This window comes from Carassius auratus, chromosome 46 (genome assembly GCF_003368295.1).
Source record: "Carassius auratus strain Wakin chromosome 46, ASM336829v1, whole genome shotgun sequence".
In the NCBI taxonomy this organism is placed as follows: domain Eukaryota; kingdom Metazoa; phylum Chordata; class Actinopteri; order Cypriniformes; family Cyprinidae; genus Carassius; species Carassius auratus.
In genome coordinates, this window is record NC_039288.1 from 9,185,183 (window position 1) to 9,206,761 (window position 21,579).

The following is a 21,579-nucleotide window of genomic DNA, read 5'->3' on the forward strand; positions in this document are numbered from 1 at the left end:
TTAATAAAAGTATTATTTTGCTATAAAATATTATTATTTTTTATTATTATTTTGTTGTCCTGTCTCTGTACCATTCATTGAACACCGATTTGCTTATTTTACCTGTTTCAACAAGGTCACACAGGCATGTTGTAGACACAACAAAATATGTAGCTAAAACATCTCAAATCATTTATTCATTCATTTACCCGAATGCTTACTGTATTTATAATACATTTATAGAGATTTGACACACTGGTTTTGCATCTGATTGTGTTGACACATATTGTGTTTTGGAAGATATGTTTTGAGGAAAATTATGCATGCATCAATGCTTATAAATATTTAGCCTTGCTAATTCTCAAATAAACGATATAAATTTAAGAGTTACACTGATTACATTTTATTGTTACTTTCAATATTTTTAGTAGACTATGTTTTACATGCATAGTTAGTCTCTGAAAAGAGGGCACATATGTCAAGCAAATAGCTACTTTCAAAAGACGTGCTTTTGAAAGAAAGTTTTGAGCTAATTCACATATCTTTTTATTCAAAGATTGTTTTTCTTCTTCTTCTAACTATTATTTTTTTTAATTATACACTGATACGGGACTGATAGAGCTTGTCTGAATGTGTACACTGTTAAAAATTTATTGTAATTTTACAGGAAATTCCTGGCAACTAATTGCCGTGAATTTACAGCAAGTAATATACAGGTAATATATTGTTTTTTTAATACAATAGAGTCCTGTATTTTTACAGCAGTGCTACTGTGATTAAAGTAGCATTATTACAGTAAAATGCTGTAATTTATTTAAATTTACTGTATATTTACTGCAACTCAGTTGCCAGGAATTTCCTGTAATTTTACAGGAGACAATTACAATATTGTAATTTCTAAATATAATAAAATACTGCAATTTTCCATCTTCCAAAATTAAAACCAAAACAATGGCAACTTTTTATTATTTTTTATTATTAACACACTATGCAACATCACATATTACAAATGTATTTTATCTTTTTTTTTTCATACAAACAAAATTACAGTTTCACTGAAGAATCTAGCTCACTTCCAGACAGTCTATCATCAGGGGGAACATGGTAATAAATAACAAAAGGTCCCAACCAGTCTTGAACTGGGGAAGCTGTGGGGTGTGGGTGGGCATCAATACTAGCCCATCAACTCAAAACCCAGGAGTCTTCTTAATAGGGTGCAGACAGGTGCGTTGATCCTCCGTCTCTTCTCTGCTTTGCTGACATCTTGGAATTGATTCCACAAAAAGCTCTGAAAACAGAGAGAGTAAAAACAAGTTTTCATATCAGGTAATGATAAATACTGTGTAAAAAAAAAAAACATAAAAAGTAAACTTGCTTGTAGAAAAAAAATGACGTTGATGTATTTATTTAACATCAACACATTTAACAACATAACATTTAGAATTACATTGGCTTTTACATTGTTTTTCTTAAATATATAATGTCACTGTATGCACTGTAAATTGAATGTCGCTTTGGACAAAAGTGTCTGCAAAATGGGTCATATGACGTTGCTAAAAAGAACATTATTTTGTGTATTTGGTGTAATGAAATGTTTAAGCGGTTTAAGGTTAAAAAAACACATTATTGTTTCTCCTCTACAGGTACTCCTCTCCTCGCCTTCTGAAACGTGTTGATTTTTACAAAGTTCATCGTTCTGAAAAGCAAAGTGTGCTCTGATTGACCAGCTATCCAATCTATCTATCATGTGACTGAAATGTTATGCCACTTAACATACTGTGCCCTGTCCGGCCGAAGCAACGAGACAAACATTTAATTATAATGTTTATTTCATTATAATGTCAAACCCATTATAAATGTGATATAAACATGATTTCTAGTCGTGTTCTCTTTTGGAAGGCCAAACAAAGTAGTTTCCCTTTTTAAAGAAACAGCGTTTAAGAGTGACGCTTCAATTTAAACGAACGAACAAACACATGAGAGCAATTTCAAAAGCTTAAGGAGCTGTCTGTTCTGCTCTCTTTAGCTCTCGATCGACCTGGATGTTTTAGGCAATATTAAAATCCTGGCGGGGACGTGTCCCGTATGAACGGCGCATATGGCCACCCTATACAGATCTTCTTCATTCACCAAGAGCTTGTAACACTCCAAAGAGAAAGGAAAAAGTAAAATCACATCTAATGACTTTAACCCCCAAAATTGACTTAATGAAAATTGTAATGTTAAACTGCTGTCTGTCAGACTTCTCTGTGTTTACATAAATGTCTTGCAGGGCAATACCAACTCTATGTTAGACACTTAATAGCAATAGCTTTGTCTCCATCCAGCTTTTTAATGCACATTTTAACATTTTGAAAACAAACAAAAAAATCCTGAATGGAAACGGTTCAAATTCACAAAATATTCTAATGTGAATAAAACTTTTTATGTGGATTGACTTGCTAATAAATGCAACATAAATGCACATTTGTTGCAACTCTATCGGCTGTTTTAAGTTGCCCCTTAAGTTTTGATCCCACAGCGTTTCATGACTACTCTCCTGTCCATTTCTAATTTACATAACAGAGCTGATGGAAATGCTCTCCAGTTATAGGGTTTCTTTGCCAAATTTCTACGAATGCGCTTAAAAGGTGCAAAGGAATTGGATGGAAACCTGTCTTTTGACATCAATGCATAGAGTATATCGTAGAGTCTATTTTCTTTATAAGTGTGCAAACAGTTTAAACATACCTTTAGTGTTTGAGGCCTCTTTAGGATACTGTTAGTTAAACATGTAGACAGTGAAGGTCGCTGCACTCCATTCAGAAGGTTGTTGTGGGGCCCCATCACAGTTGTCCCTTCCAAAGACATCATCCATTTGTCTGCACTTAGTGCCTCTCCTGAAATGCATACACAATATGATAACTAAAAGAGCACTAGAACCCTTCACTACACACGCATGAGTGGCAGTATTGGCAGGATGGGCAAAAGTACCAATTTTATCAGGTGGGAGAATAAGTTATGGTATGGTTTTTCCTAATTTAGACTAAGCATTTTAAGGATGCAATAGGATTATGTTGAATTACAGCCTTTCCTTTCTTCTTTGACATATAACCATATGACAATTATTAACAGGGCTTAAAGCAAGCAAACATATGTTCCATCTAGCAGCCAGTGTGCAGCTGATCCTGCGGACGGTCTACAGCTGTTCCCGCTCAGTCTTTTCCTTCTGCCTTGACCGTTCATGACCGTGGTACAGTTATGACGCGTTTCCACCGACCCCCCCTCATTTCAATAAGACGAAATATGATATCAAACACCACTGCCTCCTTTAGTTCTCATTTTCATTCGTTAAACATATTAATAGCCGCAGAAATAAAGTTCAGGGAAATGTGTAACGTTAGGCCTTCATTATATAAAACAAAATATTATACCAAACAGTAGCCTATTGTCTCCTATTTTCATTTTAACATATTAAAAGATTAACTGAATAAAGACCAAAGATTACCTGTTCGGTTCACCCAAAACGAATTATATTTTATGCTTTACCACTAAAGAGACATCACAGCCAGCGGCAAATGTCAGATGTCTACCCGAGTTGAGAGTGCTCCCGACGGATTAATGATCCCTGAGCTCCCGCTGATCGCGTGGAGTTGACCGTCTCCGACATCAGCGAAACACATTTTTTAATAGACGCAGTCTTTATAAATAAACCGCATATTTGAGTTTTAAACAACTACATTCTCGCCTGAAATAGTTAAAACACTAACGTTATACCTTTCATGACACGATGTCAGTAATATTTTAAAAATTATCAAAAGAAATGGTGGTTGAAACTACAATGCTGCATTGCCACTCCCGAAAGTTCAGTAACGTTACCTTTGAACAAGTACCTCGCGAGCAGGGACTTTCTGAGGGGCATTTTTTTTACCCAGAACTTTATTTAGATCATGGTAGCTGCGGTGGAAGCACACCGAGTTCCAGCTCAAAGTCCATAGTTTCTGGGTAAAGTTCTTGCGATGTAAATCTGGATCGAGTATGAAGACGCGATTTTAACTAACTTCACCCTATTCCACTGAATTATACCAAATGAAACAATCAGCACTCACTCAGATCACCAGTATTAATATATAAAGACTTATAAAACAAATTTTATGTTACATACCTGAGACATGTTCTTTCTTCCAAAAAGTACCGTCCGTTGGCCGCGTAATTTCAAAATTCAAACAGCAGCGATCCCACAATGCTATGCGGTTGCTGTAAAAAAATGCTTCTACAGTGTAGTTACAATAATTTTACAGGACTGTCCGTTAATTTCCCATAATGCACTTGCATTTACAACAAAAACATGAATACAGTGCGTTGTTGTAAAATTTATTGTAAAAATTACATCAATTGCTAACAGTGTAGTTTGTTGTTTCTAAATTACTACCACACATTTGGGAAGAGTCTTTATGAAATATATTATCCGCCTTTTAATTAACTGTAACCAAGCTTTTCATTTAAAATGACAGAGTAGACAAACTTCTTGAAGACTGCTATACTAGTCATTTGATCTGGGTAATCTAAATTTGGGAATGTCCTGCAACCTTTGTTTTAGTGGGCCAGATTTTTGTAACTATTAAGCTACTTCTACATACAGTAGACAAAAAAGCAATAATTTTTTTTAAGTTTAAAGTTTCTTTAAACAAAGGTCTTTCCTCTCGTTCCGCAACCTTTCAATTTTGTATTTATCAATACCAGTGTATTCAATACAAATATTTTGCCGTTTTTGTCCAAGACTTTTATTTTGAAAAATATTGCAATTTACTGAAATAAGGCGTGACCGCGCATTGTTTCCCGCTTTACATCGCGTTGGTAGGAGGAGTGGGAATCACAAGCATCGCTCCGCTGCCGGAGAGTTGGAAAGCAGAGATTTTTCAACAATAAAGCGTTTATTTGTCTTTTCTTTTTAAGATGACGTTAGTCAGAGTTCATTCGGGTACATCCTAGGAAGTTCTCCGAGGAGAGAAAGGTAAAGTGTCATTTAAGTTTTCATCCTATCCTCGATCGATGTAGTTTCTTCTTCTGAATTGAGTCCCAGTTCGACTGTGGTCAGTTCTGTCAGTAAATAACAATCCAGGCCCACCGGGAGCTTTTAAACCTTTTTTTTCTAAATTAAAAATCATATATACTAGTATTATAACAGTTTATAGTGTCGCCAATCTTCGTTTGATGTCAAAACAAACTGCAACTATATAACTGAAAAGTTAATGTCTCGATTGAAATAATGTTGCGTTTGCCATCATGAGTCAGAATAACTTTTATGTGTGTTATGTAAATTATTACGACGTTAAGATACATATAAAAATTTCCAAGGATACAGTTCACTTTGGTTTTCCATAGTAGTTATTTTAAAAAATATATATCCACTGTCCATCTTCAGAATGTCATTAATGGCAAGAGAATTTACTTTACTTTTTGGTCGGAATGGGCTCTGCTGAGTCTATGGCGTCTAACGTCATGGCCGCGGGAAGTGGGGGTGCTGGGGGTGCTGCAGCACCCCCTAGTGACGAGAGGGAGATAAAAAATGTAGGCCTATTAAAATATTTTGCACAATTTATAAATTCCTTATGAATATTTTAGAAAATGATTTTGACACACGTAGGCTATTACGTATATATTTTGGATTTTAATTTCATATTTTGAGGCCTAATCAACACAGGTTCGGAAGTTACGTTGTCAACGTCAGGCAGGCAGGTTTGATCGCCGAGTAACGAGGTTCCCTATCATAGGTCACTTCGATGCTGCGGTGACGTCACCACGTATGGGAACACCTCTGGTGTGACGAATGTCTGAAGCCCTATACCATCCCGCCAATCCTATTGGCCAAATGGCGCATAGCACCACCCTGCGCATGCGCGAGCATGATATACCTGGGTGCAGCGCGCCATTTCGCTCAGATTTCATTCCTTCAGGAATAGCGAATCATCTGTGCCCTATCGTCTCGCGTTCTCCAGCGATCTCTTCGAGCAGTGTTAACTCCTCTTCGCGGACGCGATGAGCTTTCGAAAATGTAAGGAGCCATGTACCAGGTACATCACGGCGGGGGACACTCATGACAGGTGCGTAGTATGTCTTGGTTTACATCACGCACAGGCGGCGCTTAGCGGCCTTTCTTCCTGTCCCCATTGTGATGGCCTGCGGCTCAGAGTGCTGCGCTCCAGGGTGGAAGTTTTCTCTAATGTCGCCCTCGAGTCTAACCCCCGTCAGGTCACCTCTGCGACTGCCGAGGCACCGCACGAGGCGAGGGCCTGGGGTGACACGTGCGACATGGATTTTGTGGACAGCGCAGCGCTGGAATATTCTCCACATCGCTCGCTCTCCCCTACCCTGCTGCAGAATAAAACTTATACTGAGCCCGTCGTCTTCTCTAATGAGGATTTACTTCCCACACCGGAGGCATGCACCGCCATCTCCTTCGGTTGTGGACGCTATGACGACGATGTTTTATCCACCGCGGCCTCGGGGTCTGAGGACTTCGCGACCGACACTAGCCCTCTTCCTCCTAGCGGACAGGAGAGGCGTGTTTCCCCCTCCTACAGTGAGCTGTTGGATGTGGTTTCTCGTGCGGTGGGTAAATTGGGGCTAGACTGGGAGGTTGACAAGGCCGAGGCCCAACCTTCTTCCAAGCTGGACGACCGTTTTTTAACCAGTCGGACACCTACACAGCCCCGGAGGCCTTTGCCTTTTTTCCCGGACCTCCACCAGGAGGTTTCGAGGTCCTGGAAACAGCCATTTTCGGCGCGGATTACTAACGCCGCGGCCGCGGATTTCGCCACCGTTTCTGATATGGCGAACCATGGCTATACTATGATGCCCCCGGTGGAAGAGACTCTCGCCGAACACCTTGCGCCTAGTTCGGCCGCGGCTTGGAAGTCTCGCCCCCTTCTTCCTTCGAAGGCGTGTCGAGTCACGTCTAGTTTGGTGGGTAAATCCTACATGGCGGCTGGTCAGGCGGCTGCGTCGCTCCACTCTATGGCGGTCCTTCAGGCCTACCAGGCGGAGTTATTGAAGGAATTGGATGAAGGTGAGGGCATCACACCGGAGGCAGTTAAAGAACTGCGTAGAGCTACGGATTTGGCGCTACGCGCTACCAAACATACCGCTCGTGCAGTGGGCCGTACTATGGCCGGTTTGATTTCGGTTGAGCGCCACCTCTGGCTTAATCTCACCGATATTAAGGAGAAGGATAAATCTTTCCTTATGGATGCCCCTGTCTCCAGGGATGGATTGTTCGGTGAGGCTGTCACGTCAGTAGTGGAGAAGTTCAGGGCAGCGAAACAGCAATCAGCCGCTTTCCGCCAGCTGATTCCCCGCAGACCCAGGGAGGTCGAACGCCGGCAAGCGCCCGCGCGTTCTCGCTCAACCTCCTCTCACCGCCAGCGAGCAGCCTCTCGAGAGGAACCTACACCCATGGCGCCTCCTCGTAAGGACTGGGGCCCTAGGGTTTTTCCTCCGGCGCACCAGCGTCAACGTAAGCGTTTGAACCTGACCTCGACGGCTAAAGCCTCTCGTTCTCGGGTGCCGAATAGCAGCTCCTGATCTTTCTGCTGCTTGCCAGGGACTGTGCCCTCCGCTAGAGAGCGCTGTCGGACCGCTTTCGCGCATCCCACACTCTCATTGCAGTCCCCATGCTCAAACATTGATTGTCTCGCCGCTAACAGCGCCTCGAGCAACATTGGATCGAGCTGTAATGACAGACGCTCCCTCAGACACTCTGCGCAATCCTGCTTTCGGAGTTCGAGGGACGACTCAAGGACCTTACACTAACGGCCCGTTTATGACGGCTCACACAGCCGCCGCTTTTTCGCTAGCGGCAGAGCCCGATGTTCCATCTGTTGGCCTAATTCCTGCCGTGGACACGTTTCAGGATTATACTCAACGGAACGCAACGACTCCGGCGCATACGCTTCCCCGGTGCACGAACACCACGGGTTTTTCGTGTCCGGTCGTTTTAACGCGTATGACGGCGTTGCTGGGAGCGGAAGCTTTGAAACCGTTAATATTGTTTCGGGCCGCGTGGGAACGCTTGCCCGGCATTCCTCAATGGGTGTTACGCACGGTTTGTCACGGATACACCATTCAGTTTCGGAAAGGCCCGCCTCCTTTCCGCGGAATTCTTCCCACTACGGTGAAGTCTACGGAAATGGCGGTGCTGCGACAAGAAATGTCAGCTCTGCTGAGCAAAGGGGCTATAGAAGAAGTACACCCCTCTCAGATGGAGACAGGTTTTTACAGCCGTTATTTCGTGGTACCGAAAAAAGACGGCGGGTTACGACCCATTCTGGATTTACGCCGTCTGAATCTTGCACTCAGACCGAGCAAATTCAAGATGTTGACGGTGAAAAATATTCTGTCTCAGATCCGACCAAGCGATTGGTTTATTACGATCGATCTGAAGGATGCGTATTTCCATATTCAGATCGTCAAGAGACACAGGAAGTTCCTCAGATTCGCTTTAGAGGGCAAAGCGTATCAGTACCGCGTTCTTCCCTTTGGCTTGGCTTTAGCGCCCCGTACGTTCTCAAAGTGCATGGACGCAGCTCTGGCCCCGTTGCGGCTCCAGGGCGTTCGTGTGTTGAACTATTTGGACGATTGGCTGGTGATAGCGCAATCGCGGACTCAAGCACACTCTCACCGAGATCTTGTGCTGAATCATTTAAACAGCCTGGGCTTACGAACAAATTTCAAGAAGAGTGTTTTAACTCCCTCTCAACGGATAACTTTTCTTGGAATAGATCTGGACTCTCGCGCGATGACAGCGAAGCTTTCTCTCCCGCGCGCTCAGTCGATTGCGTCATGCGTGCGGCACTTCAAAGCGGGTCGCACGGTGACGGTGAGATTGTGCCTCAGGCTCTTGGGTCTAATGGCAGCAGCATCCCCCGTGATTCGTCTGGGATTGCTTCAAATGCGCCCTTTTCAGTGGTGGACGAAAAGGCGGAATATTTCACCCCGTTGTCTCCCGCATCGCACGATTTCGGTGACACGGCGGTGTGTGATGTCGCTGAAAATTTGGATGTCAACCGGATTTCTCCTGTCAGGAGTTCGATTGGGAATTTATGCTTTCCGAGAGACTGTCACGACGGACGCGTCTTTGACTGGTTGGGGAGCTGTGTGTCGAGGGCGACCAGCCCACGGAGTGTGGACAGCGGCTCAGCGCGGCTGGCATATAAACAGACTGGAATTACTGGCAGTTTTTCTGGCTCTCCAGTATTTCTCGGATCTGCTGATCGGCCGTCATGTGCTACTCAGATCAGACAACACAGCGGTTGTGTCTTATCTGAACCATCAAGGAGGATTGCGCTCTCGCCCCCTGTGCAGGCTGGCGAGGCGTGTTCTTCTGTGGTCTCGGGACAAGTTTCTCTCGATCCGGGCCATTCATGTCCCCGGACGATTGAATTTCGGAGCGGATCTGCTATCCAGACAGGCTCTGGAACAGGGAGAATGGCGATTACACCCCCAGACGGTGGATCTTTTATGGCGGATATTCGGCAAAGCGAAAGTGGATTTATTCGCATCGAGCATGACTACGCATTGCCCGCTATGGTTCTCCCTACGCTCCCCATCGCCCCTGGGCGTGGATGCGTTAGCTCACAGCTGGCCCAAGACCAGTCTGTATGCTTTTCCTCCGATTCGTTTGATCCCAGCGGTATTATGCAGATTACGCCGGGACAGAGTGGAACAGCTGCTGCTGGTGGCTCCGCGATGGCACACGCAGCCGTGGTTTGCGGATCTGATCAGTCTGCTAGCGGGCTCTCCGTGGGAGATTCCCATCAGACAGGATTTATTATCACAAGCACAGGGGCTGATTTGGCACCCGAGGCCAGATCTGTGGAAACTGTGGGCGTGGCCACTGAGCGGAGTGCGTTAGTATGTCCCGGTCTTTCTGCTGAAACTACTGAGACTATATTGAGTTCTAGAGCAGCTTCTACGAGACGCTTATATGCTTTCAAGTGGAGACTGTTTACAGCCTGGTGTGGTAATCATAATGTGGATCCAGTTTACTGCCCAGTGGCTTCAGTGCTGGAGTTCCTCCAGGAGCGTTTCTCGGATGGCGTTACACCAGCCACTTTAAAGGTTTACGTGGCAGCCATTTCAGCTTACCACGAATGCATAGGCGGTGCCTCTGTGGGGCGTCATCCATTAGTTTCTCGTTTCATACAGGGTGCGCGACGGCTGAGGCCTTTCCGCCCTGTGCGAGTTCCTTCATGGGATTTATCCATTGTGTTGTTAGGTTTATCAGGGCATCCGTTTGAGCCCTTGGAGACCGTATCGGATAAAATCCTGACATTGAAGACACTTCTTCTCATGGCTTTATCCTCCCTCAAGAGAGTTGGGGATTTACAGGCTCTTTCTGTTTCACCCTCATGCATGGAATTTGCACCAGGCTCTGTGAAGGTGCTGCTGCGGCCCAGGCCTAACTATGTTCCTAAGGTCGCATCTAACCCTTTTCGCTTTCAGCAAGTGGTTCTGGAAGCTTTTTCGCCTGCCGAGGCCGGGTCAGGAGATCTAAGTCTTTGCCCTGTGAGAGCTTAAAGACTTATGTGGATCGCACAGCTCCTTGGCGTGGTTCTGACCAGCTGTTTGTCTGCTTTGGACATAAAAGTAAGGGCCATGCAGTTACAAAACAGCGCATGTCCCATTGGCTGGTGGAGGCGATTTCTTTGGCCTATGAGGCGCGCGGACTCGCTTCACCCTTAGGGGTTAAGGCTCATTCCACTCGAGCTGTAGCTTCTTCTCAAGCTTTTCTCAGTGGCTCTTCTATGGATGATATCTGTGCTGCGGCAGGATGGTCCTCACCGAGCACTTTTATCAAATCCTACAGTCTGGATGTGAGGATGGCCCCTGGCTCCCGGGTTCTCTCCGCTTGAGCAGTTGCTTCCTCGGATCTCAGTTATCAGGTACGTCAGGCGTTTTGGTATATCGTTCCCATACGTGGTGACGTCACCGCAGCATCGAAGTGACCTATGATAGGGAACATCTCGGTTACGTATGTAACCTTGGTTCCCTGAATAGGGAACGAGATGCTGCGGTTCTGGCCGTTCCGTACCTTGATAACTCTTCATCTTCAGTCATGAAATCTGAGCGAAATGGCGCGCTGCACCCAGGTATATCATGCTCGCGCATGCGCAGGGTGGTGCTATGCGCCATTTGGCCAATAGGATTGGCGGGATGGTATAGGGCTTCAGACATTCGTCACACCAGAGGTGTTCCCATACGTGGTGACGTCACCGCAGCATCTCGTTCCCTATTCAGGGAACCAAGGTTACATACGTAACCGAGATGTTTCCCGCTCATTCCATGCAGAATACATACATCTTTATATAATACAGCGCACCTCGACATTTGGACACCTGTAACCAGGGCACCCCGCCTGCATGTAGCTCAGGTAAGAGCATGGTGCTGCCGCGCTTGTAACATTTATTTTTTTGGCAACAAGTGTGGGATCAGCTTTGACTAGCGAAGCAATTGTAAGTAGTACACTATAGTATTTTTGTAAGGTGGTGGGGATGGAGATGGAGAGTATTATTTCGTTCGTGTGTTCTTTGCGTAATGGTTGTGGAGAACTGTTAAATAACGTTTAAATAGTCGGAGATTATTTCCTTGTGGTTTGTGTAAAAAGGTTGGAGATGGAGACAGAAAGCTTTATACTGTGCGTGTGTTCTTTGCGTAATGGATGTGGAGAACTGTTCAATAAACAAATTGCTTAAATAGTCAGAGATTATTTCCTTGTGGTGTGCGTAAAAAGATTTTGGAGTTAATAGAGTTGCGTGTGACATAAACGTGCAGTGACTCAAGCCAGCTGACCAAATCGATTGCATTGTTTTAGCGTTATTGTGAAGTTTGATTAATATTATATTTTGTTGTAATATTATTTGTTGTATCTAAATAAGTTGCATGTATGTATAGGCGATCTGAAATTGTAATGAAAGTAATTATTTCGTTTTCTTTCGATTATTAAACTATTATTTCTGATTCTGCTTCAGATTAATAACGCATTGCGCATTATTGTCTGTGTGTTTCAGACCCTGGCTGGCTGTGCACTGAAGTGTATATGACAATAAAGTAGTAAATCTCAATGTATTTATTTTTAAAATGTATTTTAAATAGGCCTATAGGCTCATAGGTTTTTTGTCCAAAAAAAAAAAAAAAAAAAAAAATTCACAGCACCCCCTGTTCAAAATTACTTCCCGCGGCCCTGTCTAACGTTATATCTTTTTCTCATGACGGCATCTGATGAGTTGGTTTGAACTGATTCTAGCAGGCAGCAGCACATTCCAGTCAACCCAGCACCTCCAGACAGACATCCAAAGCATTTTGGGGAGTGCTTCAGGCTAGAGTATGTGGGTAATGGCAAACCCTCTTAGCTGGTCATTAAATATTGATTGAAGTAGGAATCATTTTATAAATAGTAGCTGGAAATTTTATTGTAATAGTTACATATGGCGTAGCTTCTTTTATTGAGCATTTCTGCCAAAAAATACTTTGTTGATGAATTGGACTGCTTGGATTAGTGTATGAAATTTTCTTCAGTTTAGGGGAACAGCGACTGAGGAGTATTTTTCTTGGTCTGTAAAAGGTTCATCTGTCATTTTTATTGCTTTCAGTTTCAGAACTTCAGTACAGCAGGGAATGGTTAGTCATGCATTTTAAGTGCTGAGATTCAGCGTGTCAAGTTTAACTTTCAAAATGCTGTCTCTCAATATTTCAGCCGCACAAATAGTTTTTGGTTGCAAAATCACTTGTCTTTATTATTCTATAATTTATAATTATAACATCCCTCCAACCTCCTAGCTACATTCTAGGATGTAAAGCCTCCTTTCACAATCTAGTCAATTCCCAATGGATAAAATCAGGTAACGCCCTGTTTTTTTTCTTCTCATTGAATTTCCTGTGGGTTGTGAAACCTGTTTAATGTTTACTTGACTTCAAAATGTCATTTATAAAGTCATAGAATAGGTTATAATGGCTCATTTAATATAAAATGCTGTAATGTTTTGCTGATATTTGCGCTGTTTTTGTCCTATGAGAACTTCATTAGAAATTAGTATTGTTTCTTTAGCAGATTTGGGTGGAAATGACTGCCTGTGTTCCTAGTGGGACATCCTGTGGACACTGACCCAGTTGTATCCCTCTTGTGCAGACTACACTACATTAAATGATGCTCTTATTAGTAGCGTCATGGTTCTTATGTCTCAGAATAGGGTTGTCAAAAGTACTGACTTCGGTAACAGACAATGTTGAAATGTAAAAAAAGTGACAATACCAGCAGAATTTCCTGCTTGAGCAGATTCTTATACACCTCTGATTGGCCATTGTGTGGACGCAGCTAACAGATAGGTCTATGATTGTCTATAATGATCATCTCTTCACTGAGCGCTTAAACCGACACACAAGGGAGCGTTTAAATCTATCAGTGGATCCCTAGACTATCCCACTTTCAAATGCTCCCATGTGTATTTAGTGGTTTTCAATTCTGGTTCTGGGGACCCACTCCACATTTTGTGTCTCCCTTTTCTGACACACTCAGCTGAGTTCATAGAGCTCTCACCTAACGAGCTGTTGAGTCCACAGGATCAACAGCTGCCAACGTTTTTATCATTCATCAGCTTAAAAACTTTCTGAAAGTGATTCCAGTGATATTGTTCCTCTGTGTTCTTAACGTTATAGTTGTAGTTTGGGCTTCCTTATTCTCATAGGTTTAGAGTGATACTGAAAACATTTAAGTTATAGTTATTAGGGGTGAGTTTGACGATTTTCACAATTCAATTTGATTATTCTTCACAGGCTTTCAATTCAATATCAATTATTTTGGATATATATCAGGTAGGACATTTGAAACACTGATAGACATGAGACAGGATACCAATTTTGGTAAGCTGTGCTCTCTCTTTTTATATATAATATAAAATATATATAATATATATAAAACACACCTTCCGATGTTCATTCATGTTTATTTCATGCTGTAACTGCTATTTGAGCAGAGATGATCAGTTCACAGCGATTTGTCACTCCACATCAAACAGCGCCAATATGGCATTTAATATTTGAGTATTGTAATGAAATTGACAGAATTTGAAATAATCCTGAGACTTTGTTTCATATAAAAATTAACAAATAACAAAGCTTACTGCAATTTATTGGATAGGAGTCGTGCTACAATGTTCCGTTCATTATCTGACAGGCTGAACTAATCTTTTCTTAGGAATTATGAGTCAATATAATTTAGTTTCATTGCACAGTTTCATAAAAATGAGAATCGATTAAAATCAATATATTTTTTAACCAGCCTTAATAGTTGTCATTATAAGTATTGTTTTTGGTGTGAATGGGCCTTAAGAAAGTTTTTGAATGTTTACATTTTCAGAATTTCGAAACATTTAGAAATTTAGTTTTAATTTGTTCTTTCTGCCTAATATCTGATTTTGTTCGGACATCTGTGTTGAAGATCTGAACAGGTGCTCTAATTCTTCTTTATGTACCTGGAATGAAAACCTCTTTTTTTTTTTCACTTTGGAGTCGTAGAGTGTGTGTGATACTTGTCAGGATGTTGTAACCAGAAATATTCAATATTGTTTCATTTTAAAGACTTGATTCAGAGATTGCACTCTAAGCTTGGATTCCAATGGCAGTCATTGAGTTTGTCCTGTTAACTAATATGAATTTGCTTGCGTGGTCCCTCATGTTTGAGGCTGTGTGTTTTTAGGAGCGTGTTGATGGATATGTCTGTGTTGAAGTGTTGTGGCGCTGAGGTTCAGCACGCTCCGATTTGTGCGAATGTCCAGTAGCTGTTTGCATATCGAGCACTGAAATCAAGAACATTTTGGGTTTGATAAAAATAAAGTTGCCTGCAATGACCTCTAAAGTGGGAAGTTAACCTGGGCAGTTAACTCCGCTCCGCTTATGAATTTTACTGCAGAGTATCTTTCTTTTCCCTCAGGGTTTGTCCACATTTATGATTTTTACAGTTAGCGAGAGGCACTTGAAGAAAATGACCATAATGTTCAATTTCATTGCTAATGCTTGTTAAAGGAATAGTGCATCCAAAAACTGTCATAATTTGTTAACCCTCATGTCATTCCAAATTCATGTGACTTTCTTTTCTAAGTGGAACATAACAGAAGAAATTTAAAATGATTCTGGTAACCAAACCGTTTCGGTACCCTTCAACTTTCATTGTATGGCCAAAAAACAACAATTAGACAATTTTCAAAATGTTGTATTCAATGTTCCACAGAAGAAAGAAAGACGTACAGATTTCGAATAACATGAGTTTGTATAAATAATGACAATGTTTCTTTTTAGGTGAATAATTCCTTTAAGAAGCGCTCATACAGGAATTTCTGTTATGAAAGCTACAATAGAATCATTTTCGGGACTTATTTTAATTCTTAATATAATTTATTTCAGTTTATTTGCTGCACATAATTCATTAAATTTAAATATGGCTACATTTTCATATCTTCAGGTTTGGTTTAATGTACCTATCTTCTTTCGGTAAGACGGTGAGTTTTGGTTTAGTTGGGTGTGGTACTTTTTGTTTTGACTACTGTTCAAACATCTCAACTAAAAAGGCTTGTGGGGAAAAATAGGGGTGTTTAGGCTGCTGTCTATCTCATCTGTTTGCCATCAAAGCATCCACATTGCCGCAGTTTCAGTTTGCAAAGAGAGGCCACATAGGGCTGCACAATTAATTGATTTTCTAAACTAACGATTAATTGCCGTTTTTTTTGTGGCATCCTTAATTGTAATCACGAAGTCCACTTAAGTTATTCTGTGTGCTTCAGATGTGTTTTTTTCTTTCTTTCTACATGTTATCTTAAGAGTTTTTCACATTATTAAATTTTAGTTTTAGTATCACATTATAATACATAATTTATATATAATTTAAAGTAGAAACCAATCTGAGACTAAAGGTTTTTCAGTTAGTGTTTTCAGCTGGTTTATTTTCATATCAAAATATGGCGTGTAGTTGTATTAAACAATGGTATAAACATCATTCAATGTAAACTGTGATAATCTTAATTAATAGTTACGATTACGGTTTCAAGGGAATAATCGACAATGATGATTTTTGACATGATCATGCAGCCCTAAGAAAGATAAGGTTCACTAGCTACATGAGCATTGCAGTGAATTGTCTGGTTCTTTATACATCAACATGTGAGTGCACTTATACTTGCACAGATCTATCTTCTAGACTTCTTTTGTTCTTACATTCTGATTTTTGTAGCTACATAACCCTTACAGATGGGCTAGCCTATAGCATTTAAAAAAAAATAAAAAAATAAAAAAAAAAAAAAATGTTTTACATATAAAATATATAGACATAAGATTTAAATGAATTTAAGACTCTTTTTACAAAATAATAATATATATATATATATATATATTTTTTTTTTTTTAACTATATCTGATTACATTTTACCTCATTTGACCTCAAAATTGGAGTGAAGTTCACACGAATTTGTACTACATATAGCTGCTGTGTTTTTTCTATCTTCAAGCCTAGCCCTGCTGCTCTGGACTTTCAAAGCCTTTTAAGGCTAGATGCAGTTGGTCAGTTCCTCCAATGGGCCTGGCCTCCTCCCATGATGATGTGATAAGGATGGCAGTTCCATCCTCTTCTGACCCTGTTCCAATCACACAGTCTTGCATTTGCACGCATTCAAAGACTGGCCAATGACTGTCTGAGTTTACAGTGTGTGTGAAGCTGCATAAATAGAGTCCTCAGGGACCATGATGTTACATTCCAACTGTTTCCAAGAATAAAAACATTGATTCGTAAACTTTGTGTTCCCCGAGTGAAGTTACCTGTGCTGGAGTTAGTTAATGAGATATTTCAATGAAAGGCTCTACAGGATTGAAAGGTTTGAAGAAAAACAATATGTGTTAGAGATGCCTATGTGTTAGAGATGAGATGCCTTTGGATACATTTATGTGAAATAATCCGTAAAATGTATCCAAATTTCTCATTGGTCATTTTCCTTCATTTAGATTATGCTGTAAATGTATCAAGAACCTGGAGCCAAGCATGAAAAAGGCGACCAAGCCCACGGCCGCCTCCTCCAGAACCTCAGGAGGCTCTAAAGCCCCAGGCAGACCAGAGGGAAGCAGCATTATGGGCACAGGTGGCAAGATGACTAACAAAACTCAGAGTTCAGCTCCACTGCCTAAGGTAACTGTTCAGTATGGAGGAAGTTAAAACATTTGTATTTAATCCTTATAAAAATGTTGAACCAAGTGCTAGAAGAATGTTGCATTGTGATTTGTCTGCAGCAGATCATTAACTTAATGTTTTGCATGCTAACCAGGCAAAGAGTAATGATGATCTCCCAGCGGTGAGCAGTGGAGCTGTATCCGTTAGCAACAGTAACACTTCTGCTAGAAACAAGAGAGGGAGCTCCTCTCAGAACACCAACAGCACTGACACCAAGTCGAAGACCAGTTCAGGTAGTGCAAAGCATTGCCCTAGTTCTAAAGAAGTGTTTTGTTTGTGTTGCACAAATACTTTGATACCCAAAACACAGCTAATGCAATATCCATAAAAGTTTGGTGGTTATGGAAGTATTTCTACTTCTAACCATTTGTTTCTCCTGTAGGTCTTTCAGGAAAGCGTGCCATGTCATCCACAGTCAAGGATCCAGGCACGACCCGAGAGAACTTGCGAGAACGTACCAGAGCTAGTGTTGCCAAAAAGGCTGTTGCACCCACAGATGCCATGCTTCCAAAAAGATCACGATGTGGTACCCTAGCAGAGACAGATTCTCGGACAAGCAAATCTCGCTCAGACAACCAGATAAGCCATAAAGCAGTGCTGGAGTGTCAAGTGAAGGACCTGCTTGGCTTAGCCAAGACCAAAGACCTGGAGATCCTCCATCTCCGCTCTGAACTTAAAGGTATGAAGGCTCAGCTTGGTCTGGAAGAACTTGAGGCCCCTAATCCAGAACAAGTATCTCAAGACAACAAGCAGCCTCAGGAGAAAGAGGTTTCTTCTGTGATCAGTGCCACAGATGTAGAGTCCACTCTCCTCCTCCTTCAAGACCAGAACCAGGGCATCCTTGATGAGCTAAATATGCTGAAGAGTGAAAACCGGATGCTGAAGGATCGTCTAAATGCTCTCGGCTTTTCTCTGGAGCATCGTCTAGACAGCCCTGTCAAAGGTCTGTGCTGCCTGTCCCTCAGTCCTGAGCCTGTAGCTGCTGGCTGCAGTGGAGGTCACTGTGAACACAGGGGTGGTGGTATGTGTCCATCTTCTGCAGAAGGCTCTGCCCAAGGCTCTATAGAGGACCTGCTGTCAGAAACAAGACGTTTAGGCCCTCCTGATGCATTGGACAGTGAGTGCAGTGAGGCCTACCAGCCGATCACCTCCAGCGATGATGCTCTGGATGTGCCTTCAGGTTGTGGATCGTCTTCTGAATCAGAAGGAGGGCCACCGAGCCGGGAACGTTCCCGCAGGGGCAGCAGTGGGAACACTAGTGAAGTTTCCATGGCCTGCCTGACTGAGCGCATCCATCAAATGGAGGAGAACCAGCACAGCACGGCAGAAGAACTCCAGGCCACTCTGCAGGAGCTTGCTGACCTGCAGCAGATCATACAAGAGCTGACCACAGAGAATGAACGCCTGGGTGAGGAGCGTGCCATTCTGGTTGACTCCCTCTGTCAACAAGGGGAGCGTCTGGAACTATACGGAAGACAGCTGGACTACTTCCGTGGCCTGCTGGATGAGCATCGAGTGGCCTACGCCAAGGATGAAGATGCCAAAAGCGTCCGATATGTGGAGCTGGAAAGGCGCTACGCCGAGCTGAACGATGGCTCACATTTTGAGCGGGAGCAGCTGCTGGGTGTTCAGCAACAACTAAGCAGTGCTCTCAAGATGGCAGAACAGGAGAATGCAGAAGCCCAAGGCCTGATGGGAGCATTGAAGGAGCGTGTCCATGTGGCGGAGAGAGCTGTGGAAATGGAGCGGAGGGAGCAGGCAGTTGCCAATGCGGAGCTGGAAGCGCTGAGGGTAGTGTCCGAAGGGGGGCAGGTGGAGCTGAATCGCTGCAGGATCCAACTTGAGCAAGAGCGGCAGAGAGTTGCCCAGCTCCTCTCCATTCACAACGCAGGGGATAAAACAGACATCCGCTACCTGCTGGACAGCGAGAGATTAGACAAAGAGCGTGCAGAGGCCAAAGCAGCTCAGTTACAAGAGGAATTGGGGTACACACGCAGTGAAGCTGCCCAGCTCCAGGACGCAATTTGCAAGGTGAAAATGACACACTTGGATAACTCATACCTTTGATTATTTTAAGTTGTCTTAAGCTGCGTCTGAGACGCATACTGTCTGAATAGGTACTACATATTACCTACTGGGGCACGAGGACTGGAATTGAGAACCGCTGCCTTAAAGGGTTACTCCACCCCAAAATGAAAATTTTGTCATAATCACTTACCCCCATGTCGTTTCAAACCTGTAAAAGCTTTATTCGTCTTCGTAACACATTTTAAGGTATTTTGGATGAAAACCGTGAGGCTTGTGACTGTCCCATTGACTGCCAGGTAAATTTTTCTGTCAAAGTCCAAAAAATTATGAACGACATTGTCAGAATAGTACATCTGCCATCAGTGATTCAATCTGAATTTTATGAAGCGCTGAGAATACTTTTTGTACGCAAAGAAAACAAAAATAACGACTTTATTCAACAAATCGTCTTCTCTGCCTCTCCACATCACCTTAGTGCCATTTTGGAGAACATCCGCTGAAAGGTAAACTACGTACAGTATTCCATGTCCGCCGCGACACAAGGATACGTTTTCTATGTGTATTTACACTTTGATTTGAATGAAAACAGCGCATCCGTGCAGCATGGCTGACACAGAAGAGCGGACACCGATTGCAATCGGCGGATGTTCTCCAGAATGGCGCTATGGTAATGTCACGGAGACAAATTATTGAATAAGGGGCCGTTCACATATAGCGTCTTTTGCGCGTGCAAGTTCATTATTTCCAATGTAGCCGCGTGTCATGTGCGCTCATAATGGAAGCGACGCGGTCGCGATGAGCACGCGGTGTGGACGTGCCTGTTTTTTAAAAACATCTCAACTTTTCAGAATGCCGCAAGCGCACTGCGGGTCATGTGACAAGAACTAACCAATCAGCTTCATCCTTTTCCGTAACAACGTTGAAAACTCAGCCAAGATGAAGGAACAGCTGTTCATAGCTGTATAATGGATTGCCATTTTGAAATACATTTAGTAGCATAGCTACTGCAAGCGATTTTTAGTGCTGCAAATCCATTTATCCTTTGCTGAAATTTCCGCGTCTTCATGGAGAGAGCACGTCATGGTTGCTTAGCAAAGGCAGATGCCTCAGGAGCGCTTCTGCCCGAGCGCTTTGGAAAGAAGGAAAAAGCGGCGCGCCTAGCGTTTTCCACGCGTTTTTAGGCGTGATATGTGAACGGCCCCTAAAGCTGTTATTTTTGTTTTCTTCGCATACAAAAAGTATTCTCCTTGATTCATAACATTACAGTTGAACCACTGATGGCAGACGAACTACGCTGACGATGTTTTTCATACCTATCTGGACCTTGACAGAGCAATTTACTTGACAGTCACAAGCCTCCCGGTTTTCATCCAAAATATCTTAAATTGTGTTCCGACGACAAATTAAGGTTTTTTGGTTTTGGAATATTTTCATTTTGGGGTGGAGTATCCCTTTAAAGCACAGTTATTGTTCCTACAGGTGGTAGTAGTAGCAGTGTACTGTATATTTTCCAACATGTATCTGTAATGTGAAATGTCTGTGTTTGCTGAAGCTTGAGGGTGAGTTCCGAGCATTTCGTGATGATGTCCAGGCACAGTTAGTGGAGCAGAAGCAGCTCCTGGAGCAGCAGTGCTCTGAGCTAGAGGAGAAGGATACTGAGATCGCTGACATGAAGGAGACCATCTTTGAGCTAGAGGATGAAGTCGAGCAGCATCGTGCTGTCAAGCTCCATGACAACCTCATCATTTCTGACCTGGAGAGTAAGTCATATGACAAGATGGTCATTAAAAAGTATTTATAATTAATCCACCCACACTTTTTCTGGTGTTGACCAAATATGTTTTGTTTTCATTATCTTGTGGTTATTCAGGCTTCTGTCCACATAGAGGCGGCAATGAGCTATCGGAGTAGACTATACAGATATTGTCATGACCTGACTTTTCTTTAGCTTTCAGTTTCAGTTTCAACATACTTGATAATTTTATACAATATATACAATACAATATTACCTTAACATCAATACAAATACATTTTTATGAATAAAAGAAGAAGAAAATATAATTAAATTAACTTGCAGGAACAAATGATTGATATTTAGCTTTCATTATAAATCTGTATTTCTGTCATTTTTCCATCTCAGATTCTATCAAAAAATTACATGATCAGAAATATGACATGGAGAAAGAGATTAAAGTTCTTCACAGAAAATTGCGGGTAAATTTTCCCTTTTTATTTGCTTCCTTTGTACTGTGTATATCACAGTGTTCCATTTGTTATAGAATTTTTTTAATTCGTTAATTTTCCAAAAGAACTGAATTGCCACCTGT

The 21,579-nt window shown here is 42.2% G+C and overlaps 1 protein-coding gene across 3 annotated transcripts in view; it reads left to right on the plus strand.

Annotated features, from left to right (window-relative positions):
• Nucleotides 1–4,814: 4,814 nt before the first annotated feature.
• Nucleotides 4,815–21,579, plus strand: part of LOC113064089 (cytospin-A-like) — a 30,334-nt gene continuing 13,569 nt past the window's right edge. For all 3 annotated transcript variants that reach the window (XM_026234634.1, XM_026234635.1, XM_026234636.1), the window contains exons 1-6: nucleotides 4,815–4,972; nucleotides 17,002–17,182; nucleotides 17,319–17,457; nucleotides 17,607–19,255; nucleotides 20,805–21,012; nucleotides 21,393–21,466. In XM_026234634.1, coding sequence (XP_026090419.1) covers nucleotides 17,039–17,182; nucleotides 17,319–17,457; nucleotides 17,607–19,255; nucleotides 20,805–21,012; nucleotides 21,393–21,466 — 2,214 coding nt within the window. In that variant the 5' untranslated portion in view covers nucleotides 4,815–4,972; nucleotides 17,002–17,038. The remainder of the gene's footprint in view (nucleotides 4,973–17,001; nucleotides 17,183–17,318; nucleotides 17,458–17,606; nucleotides 19,256–20,804; nucleotides 21,013–21,392; nucleotides 21,467–21,579) is intronic.